This window comes from Cibotium barometz, chromosome 22, assembly GCF_041138505.1.
Source record: "Cibotium barometz isolate CiBa-2024 chromosome 22, ASM4113850v1, whole genome shotgun sequence".
In the NCBI taxonomy this organism is placed as follows: Eukaryota; Viridiplantae; Streptophyta; class Polypodiopsida; order Cyatheales; family Cibotiaceae; genus Cibotium; species Cibotium barometz.
The window spans coordinates 1,723,461-1,734,297 of NC_141067.1; the positions used below are offsets into that span (position 1 = coordinate 1,723,461).

Consider the following 10,837-nt stretch of genomic DNA (forward strand, 5'->3'; position numbering starts at 1 on the left):
AAGTAATTCTTGACGTGCGACAGAAGGAAACAAGAAGAAAGTTGACTACCAAATTTCTTGTGAAATGGATGGATTTGGATGAGTCTGATTCCACTTGGCAAACAAATGAAGACATGCAGCAATACCCTAATCTTCTTCAGGAATTCTTTGACAAACGGATGTCTATCATTTGACAGATGGGTTTTATTTTAAATGGGAGGGAATGTCACGATTGTGACGTATGTATGTCTCAGATCCTCTCTTCATTGCCGATTTCTGTTGCAAATGCAAAGAGTAACCAGCCAAGGGAACCCCTACCCTCGACTGGTTGCGACTCTTCGCCAAAGGATGTACCTCTTCATCGAATAGCCACATCCCTTCAACGAATGGTTGTATCCCTTGATGAATGGTTGTGCCTCTACATCGAATAGACACATCCCTTAGCCTAAAGTTGTATCCTTTCGTCTATGGTCACGTCCTTTCGTCAAAGGACATGCCTCTTCAAATGTGTCTCTTCATCTCCTATATAAGAGACCTATTGTACTCAGTTTAATCAATTCAACTCAATCTTCTCTCAAGTGTTCTCCTGAAGTCTCTTGTTCTCTAAGTTAAGTACTTAAGTAGTAATTAGTACACAATATGAGGAATTAACAACATAATCCTCACACATTGGCAAGCTGTCAAGCAGGTTTTCCGCTATTTACAGGGCACTCAGTATTTTGGATTGTTTTATCCAAAAGGAGATGAGTCACAGTTGCATGCTTTTAGTGATTCAGATTGGGCTGGATGTCATGACACACGAGTTTTGCTTTCGCCTTGGTGATTCATGTATATCATGGCTCAGCAAGAAGCAGCCTACAGTGGCCACTTCCAGCTGTGAAGCTGAGCACAGGGTAGCTTTACAGTTGAGTGTGTGTGGCTTAGATGCCTTATGGCTAATGTCACCAATTGGCCGACCATTTGGTCCATCTCCAGTTTTGTGTCTCGTTCACTTGAGTCCAGGCCGGTGTCTCATGTGAAGAGGCCAGTATTTTTGCTTAACATGGACGGGAGCCAGACTGGTGCCACCCGTGTGTTAGCGGATGGTGTCATATGGACGGGAGCCAGACTGGTGCCACCCGTGTATGACCTGGACTGTGTTCTATCCATGGGATTGTCACGCCATGGAAGAATCAGTATTTGTGCCGCCTATGGGACTGTCACTCCATAGGGAGGCTCGTGCCTGGAACTGTGTTTTACCTATGGGACTGTCACTCCATAGGAAGACCAAGATTTATGTTTTATGTCGTGCCATTTTTATGCTCGACAGATGTTTTGTACTTGTTCCATGAACGGGAGATATGTCCATGATACTATTTGCACATGCACTCATGTTTTGCATGTTTGAAACTGTTTTCACATGACTTGTACTCTTGTGTTTGCCTGCTTGACGTGCCACTTACGGAGCGGGGACGCCTGCCAGTGAGTCGTGAAGTTTGCTCTGTCTTCTGACGAGTTTTGTTGCGTGTGAACAGGTGGTAAGTGTATTGCACTTGTTGGTTTAATAGTTTTATTTCTAACCTTTAATGTTATAAGGTTGTAAGTTCACATTCATTTAAAAGTGGGCACCCATTATGGGCACCACTTGTGGGCCAAGGTGGGGAGGAAAACCCCACACTTAACCCCTTAAGTGTGTGGGGGTGGGTGCATGGCCACCTACCCACACCACACCATGAAGCTGGCCGCCCCCATGCAAACGTGGGGAGCCGGCCAGCTGTGATCGTTTAACTCCCCTCCAACATCTACAAAAAAAGCGACCACCCTTCTGCTCACACACACATGATCGTGCGCCTCCATCTCCTCAAGCTGCTCCTCCACCCATACATGCGATTGTGCGCCTCCTCACCCTCCACGCCTCTTCCTCTTCAGGCTGCGCCACCTCCTTCTCTCCAGCAGGCGGCTGTACCTATTTTCCATCAGCGGCTCCTCCTCCACGCCTCTTCCTCTACAGGCTGCAACCAGGCGGTTTCAGCATCACAGCAGGCGGCTGTGGCTTCTGTATGTGGCTGCGTTTGTTCTCCAGCAGGTTGACCTCTACACTACAGGTGGCGCAAGCTGCAACCAGGTGTTTCCTTTCCAAAGGCGGCTGCTCCTTCTGCCATCTTCTCTGCAGGCGGCTCTAGCAAGCGGCTGCAGCTAGGTGGCCTCTCTCTGCAGGCGGTTACACCTTCCCTCCATAGGCGGTTACAGGTGGCTTTGCACCTCCTAGGTGGCTACACCTTCTACACAGGCGGCAGCTCCTCTTCCTCGACAGGCTGCTGTGCCCTGGTGTCCCTCTCAAGTAGCTGCACACAGACACCTCGGGTATTTGTAGCTAACACCCGTTCGGTGCCGGGTAGTCCAAGCTTTTGGAGAGCCACGGTCCAAAGGTGCCGAGATCGGGAGAGCCAGGCGTTAGTACGGGAGCGCCTGTTTGTGCGTGGTCCTGGAACACCAGTGGGGCGCTCCCCGCAGAGTCCAGTGAAGGCACAGGACCGTAGAGATTGGACCACTCAAGTGGTCGCTCTCCTTCGAACATCTACTTCGAGCCTCTTGTTTGGTACTGTATTCATTTGTACATGGACATCATCTGGTTCATTGAACCCATGGAGCATTGTATTTGTTAAATACTCCCAATAATATATCATATATTGAGGGGGGAGTCGGCCCGTTCCAACCCCAGTGCTGGTGTCCATCTATCAACAATTCATTTCATTTCAATTTTCAGTTGTTATTAAGTTGTTCATTTCAAATTGTGATATTAAGTTGTGCTATTACGCGTGTGGGTGTCCAACGGAGTCTATTTCCACTTGACGGGATCGGTTTCAGTTGATTTGGGTGTTGGACAGTCGTCTAGCACTACGATTTTCATTGACAGACAGAGCGCATTAGCAGTTGCGAGGAACCCAATGTTTCATGCTCGCACTAAGCACATTGAGGTGCATTACCACTTTGTCAGGGAAAGACTCTCTGGAGGAGAGATCAGCTTGGTCTATGTGCCTACACATGACAACATGGTAGATTTATTCACGAAGGCTCTTCCTCGTGTGAAAAGTTCAAAGCTTTTCGTAAAGCTTTGGACTTACTGCCTTTTCAGGATTGATCGGCCATACCCTTTACATGTTTACATCATCACTCCAGGGGAAATTTGTAGCATTATATGGTAATGATGTGTGAACACACTTAGGACAGTCGGGACACCTTTTTCCTCACTAGGAGGTTTTTTCCCCTATGCGTATGTACACCCTCTTATCTACTCATTTTGGGGTGTGTACTTATCTTTTGTATCTGGCACACATTTGTTGATTCTAATCTAGTGAGTTTGTGTGCTCTCAAGCTTCTCTATCTTGTGTGTGTGCATTGTTGCAACCCTAACCCTAATTCCAACGGAGGTGATCACTACTTGGACACCGTCTCATAGATAATTAACAAACACTTGTGAAATGGAAACACCACAAGACAAAGACAATGCTGAAAATGAACACCACATTGGGGCCGAAACCAGGCCAACCCACCCCCACCCCTTCAATACCAAGTATACTATTGGAGTATTTTATTTTGTACAATGTTCCACAGGCTCTTTACAACACATTTGCCATGAACAAAAAAAATGAATGCATGTACCAAACAAGATTGTTTATCGGGGAAGAATTCTGTCACCTCTCACTAGCGCGCGAAGCAACCATGAAAGTGGTGTCATGGGTGCACACACGACACTAGTGTGCCCATACTAGCACCTACGTTGCAATCTCACGATGGAGAATATGCTGAAAATGGAAAACTAGCATCGGAGGACACTCCCAAGCACAAATCCAAGCAACAACAAAGTATATCACTGAAGTTGAGACGCAACCGGTCCGTCATAGGCACCGCCCGCGAGCACAAACAAGCTCGTAGAAGGCCCGAAACAGCTCCAAACAAAAAAACGCAGCCACGGGTGCTCTCCAAGAACAACTGCCTATCAACAGGGGTTTGTGGGAGTTGGCCGTGCAACGTAAGGCTGGCGGCTTGATGATGTGGCACCCGTACATGTAAGGTCCCAATGCTTTTATAAGATATTAACCCTATAATTACTTATAACTATGCCTCCACTTATAAGCCTCTTCCCACATTAGGGATATCTCCCCACTAAGCACCCCCCATGTCTAGCCTCCAGCCTCACCACGCGCTAGTGTGCACCTATCTTGGACATAACAATATAGGTGGTTCAGGAGGGCAACGAAATGGAAAGCAACCAACACATGGAGAGGACGCTCTTGAGATGAGATCACAGATATGCATACGGAATTGCAATCGAGTGAGAGAAGCACCTGTTATGAAGCAAAACAATGGAGAGCAGTGTGTTGAAGAGATGGTGACCAAGCTTGCAGGGAGAGGAGGAGTCATGCATGGGAATTTAGGTGCCCACACCGCATGGGATTTCAAGTGCCCACACCTACCCTTTGCCACATGGGTGGTCACCCCTCGCTTATGGGGTGTCCAGCCCACACAGCATGGCCAATAGGGTGCCCAAACAAGGTGCCCACATGGTTTCGACCTCCCACACTTAAACAAAATGTCTACCCATGTTTTAAAAGAGTACACACAATGTGTAACTATTTGGCCTTCCTAGCTCTATTTCACATGATGAAATCCATGCCCGGACACCAGACAGATGGAAGAAGACACGGGGACAGGGTCCATAAAGTTTGATTAAGAAAAAAGCACCATTCTTGATCAAAAAGCAAGAAAAATCAAAAAGTCAAACAGGGTTGACCGCGAGCCGAGGGCACCATTGGAAAGAGGAGACTGAGTCGGACCAAAAAGCTAAAAGGCGCTTTCTCAAAAAGCAGCTCTCCAAGGCCGAAAAGCAAGGCCTTAGAGCCAGAAAAGCAAAGCACCAAAAGTTGAGTAATATTTTACTAATAAAAAAAGCAAAGTGTAAAAAGGCAAAGTAAAAGCATGAAGGCTTTTTGGCAAAAAGTAGGTCTCTTACAAGTATAAAAAGGATTGGACTTCTCTTGTAGTACCATGAACAAGATCATTGAAGATTGAAGGAGATCGTGGAGTATGTGGGGACATCATAATGATCATGAAGAGCTTCTTCTTCGCCATCAACACCTTCTCCAACATGCTTTTCAGCTGTACGGTCAGCCCTAGACTTGTATGGGCATATGCATGGGCTATTACGGACGCATGTACGGACAGAAATTTCAAAAACCCTAAAAATTTTCAGAAACCCTAAAATTGCTCCAAAAACCCTAAAAATTGCTTTTTGGATGTTTTTATCGCCCAAAAACCATTAAAACAAGTTTTATATCAATTTTCTTGCGAGAAAGAGCTTTTCCATGGTTTTCTTCATGGACAAGGCTATAGGAGTTGTGGATATTACTCGTGGGATGAGCGAGTGTTTCTTGGACTTGAACATGGAGAACTTGGACATAGAGCTTGGACATGGAACATGAAGCTTGGACATAAACATGGAACTTAGACATATAGGTTGGGCATGAAGCTTGGACATGAACATGGAACTTGGTTATGGAACTTAGACTTGGATTTGGACTTGGACTTGGATCTGGACTTGCACTTGGACTTGGACTTCGAGTTTGACTTGGATTTGGATTTGGATTTCGATTTGGATTCATTGGACTTAGATTCATTGGATTTAGATTTGGATATTTGGATTTGGTACTAGCCCGGTGAGAGATACTTGTGGGTCATCCCCGTGGTGTGCTCGACATCAGAGATCTTGTACGTCGACATCGACATCGACATCAACTTGGATATCCTACATCGGCATATTTGTTTGTTTTGTATTCATTGATGGTATTGATCGTGGCCAGCGTGCCCGTGGATTGTTCTTGAATAAATTCCTGAAAGGGGGCGGAGCTTGTTCCCCGCTCAATGTGGTGTACTGTGCAAGATCCCCATTCCCTTTTCTCTCATTTTCAACTTGTTTGAATTGTGTCAATTGTTTAAGTGTAAGGCAAGATTGTGCTCAACCCCAAATAGGGGAGTCTCATGATGTACACAATCAACATGCAATCCATGATACTCATGCCTTAGAGTATTCTCATGAGCAAGGAGATATGAACCCATGTATGCAGGAAGGCAACGGTTTTACCAAGGCCACCTACTCGGAGTGCACATGCATCATATCACACCGATGATGAGCTCAATGTCCTAAGGGTTGCTTCATTGAAAAGGGGAAAGGAAAAACATGAAGGGAAAAGCATCATGCCAAAAAGTAACATGAATTCAAGGCCGGTGACAAGTTAGTCAAATTTGAAACACACCATGGTGAGAACGATGCAAGCAAGGCATTGGCTTTAATTGCTCAATTTGATATTACCTTTAGTGATGAAAACTTCACAGAGAAGTCTAAGATCCACCATGCAAGTATGTAGAATTCTACACATTGGTGGATTTGGAGAAGCTCTCCTCTTATCCAATCAGCACTTGGAAGAGTTTAAAGAGAGGTTCTATGTGCAATTCTTGCCCCCAAGTGGGAAAGAATAATAGATCAAAAGGACAATGAACCAGTACATGCCTATGCTACAAAGTTTTGGAAGATCAGGTTGAAGCTCTCACCATTTATGCACATTAGTAAGCCCGAAGAAAGGAGAAAATTAGAATCCGGACTGTAACCCATCTACCAAACATGCATAGATATGCAAAAAAACCAAACTTTGCAAGAGCTTATTGCTTCAGTCCTTGCCACTGAGCTTTGGTGCTTTTTCTGGTATTAGTGATTCTCTCTCTCTCTCTCTCTCTCTCTCTCTCTCTCTCTCTCTCTCTCTCTCTCTCTCTCTCTCTCTCACACACACACACACACATCTTCACACCATTTCACTTATGGAGTCCGGCAAGGATGCATATGCTAAAAAAGGGCAAAAAAAAGGTATGTCCAAAACTTGCAAAAAGGTGGACAGCCACCAAGAGGACACTTAAAAGATGTTAAAGGAGGTTGGAAAGCTGAAATTACTTCATCTAAAGACAACTCCAAGAAGAGGCACAAGTTTGGTCTCACCCTGGAGCAAAGAGGGAAAGTGTTGTGCATGTGGAAGCAAAGATCACATGTTTAGGGGATGCCCCCAATGTAGAAAGAATGAGAATGACAAGCAGCCTAGAGTGAATGTACATGTTGTTCCAATGTACCAAGGGGATTCAAGTCATGAGGGTAATGAGAGAGTGGTATGCAAAGCTTGGGGGCAAATTAAAGATCGACCCGCTCTCTTCATGTTTGATGATTGTGCAACGGATAATTTCTTCTTTGTGCGAATGACCACCGCTTTGGGCATTGAGGTAGGCGACTTGGGACGCCAAATTGAAGAAGAAGCCTCTTTTGTGGGTAAAGCGGTGCAAGTTACACCTATCATAGGCAAGTTGCATGTGCACATTCAAGGCTTTTTGGATCATCAAAACTTTTTGGTTGCCCCTCTCGATGGCTTTGATGTATTGCTAGGCAAGCTTTGGCACAATCATCTTAGGAGGCGACGATGCACCAACAAGATCTCATTATGCTCCTACTAGATTTTGAGAGAGCCTACGATCAAGTTGATTGGGACTTTCTAGACGGGAAGATGTGCTGGATGGGATTTCCGGAGGAGTGGATCCATGGTGTTTCCGGACTTTACTCGGCCTCTCACAATCAGGTTCTCATTCACGGAGCCAGAGGTGAGAGATTTCCTCTTTCTCGCTCGGTTCGGCAAGGCTGCCCCCTTGCACCATATCTCTTTCTTTTTGTTGCCAAGGCCATGAGCATTTTTCTCTCAGCTCAGGAGATTGGGCTTTAGGGATTGCGTCTCCCCATCCGTGTGCACAGGAGGAGCTGCAAGACTCACAGTTCGCAGATGACACAGCAGCATGCCTATCAAGAGACGTGGGGAATCTTAAGAGATTTGATGAGGCGAGATCTTTTCTAACACATTAGGAGTGCAGATCAACTTGCACAAGTCACGTGGATTTTGGGTTGGCTCTCCGCCCACCCAGACTTGGCGTCCAATTGAGGCTTTCCAATGGATCTTGAGGGGCACTCCAATTTATTATCTTGGATGCAAGGTGGGCATCGATATCTCCCCAGTGCAGTAGTTAGGCCCTCTTCTTCTGAGCATTCGCAAGAAGCTTCTATATTGGAGTTCAACGAGGCTTTCCTTAGCCGGCCGGTGGCCAACCGTGTTCTTCTTGGCACCGTGTGGTATATTACTTCTCGCTGGGCCTTCTGACGGGCCTGCATTGGTTAGGTTCAACGGTTGATCCGCAACTTTCTGTGGGCTGGCAACAACAGGAGGCCTGCCCAGGCCAAGGTGGCCTAGAGAGCGATCATTCAGCCATCTTATGTTTAGCAAACCCTCCATCCCACATCACATCATTCTAGAGAAGTTTGCAACCCAATTTCTGCACGTAGATGCATCATTTCAGCATGTCAAGTACATGAACATGGTACAGCGAATTGGGCACACGACAAAAGGCAAGCCTTGTCTTCATCCATGCTCCTAGCATCAAAGGGGGTAGATAGCTGCTGGCATGCCAAGACAACAAGAGACAACAAGATGGATGACGATGCACAGCCTCCCCATGGATGCATTGCCACCTTTACAATACCCTGGTCAACCCCATGCAATACCAAGGCAAGAACTAAATGAACTTATTAGAGAATATTTGGCAAATCTATATTCACAGGACATGGATAAGGTCAGACCACTCCCCTCTATAATCTCACAATAACTGCACATTGAATAATCTAGACACCAAGATATTTGGGAATTCATGTCACATGCACTCAAGATTTTCATGGGCCAAATCATGATGTCGTCACACAAACTTCAAATTGAGACAAAGAGAGGGGTAGGTGGCACCCAACAAATACGTAGGGAGTGTGTCATGCATGAGAATGAGATTGAGAAGCACGCTATGCTTCAATGGCCAACACACTACGAAACAGAGGAAGGCTTTCCAGTGTTTATTCAGAGAGGGTTTAGCCCTCTTCACAGTCATGTAATATATGGATCCAAAGATGTGTGGCACTTTTCTTGCGAGGGACACACAAACTCACAACCAAACTCATGAGGGAGCAAAAAAGGCTTAAGTATCATGGCAATGCCAAGATAATGAGGAGGCGCAAGTGCACACAACTAGCACACGCATTGAGAGACTTCCACCCTAGGGAATCCTCATCACAACCTCAAGACAGTTAACTACTTCTAGATGCCCTTGGGACATCTCAGAGAACCACAGCATTCAAAGACCTGCATCCACTACCCATAGAAGATCACTCACAGTCTAGATGCCCTTAGGACATCTCAGAGAACCACAGCATTTAAAGACCTGCATCCACTACCCATAGAAGAGTGCAGAGATTTTGGGCTTGATCCACAGCATTCAAAGACCTGCATCCACTACGCATAGAAGATCACTCACAGAGCAGAGGGGGATTTGGGCTTGATCCACGGAAACATGGAGGGCTCACCATCTCATCCCTCCAGAAGATGGAGTTCTCAATTACCTTTGTAAACCCATTGCCTTGACAGAGAGTAAGCTGGCAGCACTAGCAGAGGCACACGTGGGCAGAGCCCACTAGTGCTTTCGTTGTTGTTGTTCTTGGAGATGCTCTCAACGTTAATAATCTCTCTCTCTCTCTCTCTCTCTCTCTCTCTCTCAGATTCACAAGACAAATCCTCAGCTCTAAACTATATTCTGTCCATTAAAAATCTAATCAGCCAATCAGTACAAATAATACAATCACCACAAATGAGAGATAAGAGATAAATATAGAGAGATACTGGAATAAGGAAAGCGAGCGTCTTTCCAGATCCTGTTTTCGCTGCGCCAAGGACGTCCCGGCAACAGAGCGCATGAGGCAGGGCTGCTCGCTGGATGGCAGTCATCTGCGTGAACTTAGCGTCGGCGAGGCCACGCTTAGTTCGGTCGGAGATGGGGAGGTGCTGGAATAGCTTGGCCCCGGCGTAAGGAACAGCGTCTTTCTCCTGCTGCTGCTGCTCGGAAGGGAGAGAAGAGGCGAGGGGGTTGGAGCCCGCACGCGGAGCCCCGGCCTGGATGCGGGCTTCCAAAGCGGCGATTTCGTCAGCCTCCGCCATCCTGGCATCCTTTCTCTTGCGGAAGGGGAGCCTCCGCACCTGCTTCCGCTTCGCATCCGTGCCCATCTTCTCTACCACCATCTCACTCTCACGTATACGCCTTGAGATGACTGGAAGCAGAATTTCAAATGCTGCGCGTGTCTTTAGGGTTTGTCATGTAAAGGTTGCAGCAGCTTATGAGGCCTGTTACTTGGTCGATAACCCTTCACTGTTTTTGGTATAGTGGACTTCTTTCATGTAGAAGAAATAGGTGACCTAAGTTTTTGCTTGTATGCATATGTGCATACATATGTATGTGTGCATGTATGCATCTATGCATGTGCATGTGTATGTGTGTGCAGGTGTGTATGAGTGAGTGTGTGTTTTTATATATGCTTGTATGTATTTGTACGTGTATGCATGTGTCTATGGGCGACTCTCTCACATAGACACATATATGCGTCTCTCTCTCTGTCTGTGTCACATGCACACACACAACCCTATCTCTCTCAAACACACACAGACACATGCACATGCACACTTTCTCTTCTCACAATTGTATCGCATATACACTCTCACATACATAGAATCTCTCTCTCTCTCTCTCTCTCTCTCTCTCTCTCACACACACACACACTTCACATGCACATGTGACTATACGCGTATGTATGTGTGAATGTGTTTTTATATAATAGTAGTACTATAATATTATTATATATTTACCGTATGTATATTGATTTATATATCATTATTATATCACATGCGAGCGAGAGAGACACATATAT

General features: G+C 45.9%; 1 protein-coding gene across 2 annotated transcripts in view; it reads right to left on the bottom strand.

The window, feature by feature from the left end:
* Window positions 1-10,464, bottom strand: part of LOC147626154 (DEA(D/H)-box RNA helicase family protein) — a 57,246-nt gene extending 46,782 nt beyond the window's left edge. For both annotated transcript variants that reach the window (XM_086816264.1, XM_086816263.1), the window contains exon 1: window positions 9,759-10,464. In XM_086816264.1, coding sequence (XP_086672390.1) covers window positions 9,759-10,154 — 396 coding nt within the window. In that variant the 5' untranslated portion in view covers window positions 10,155-10,464. The remainder of the gene's footprint in view (window positions 1-9,758) is intronic.
* Between the last annotated feature and the right edge of the window lie 373 nt (window positions 10,465-10,837).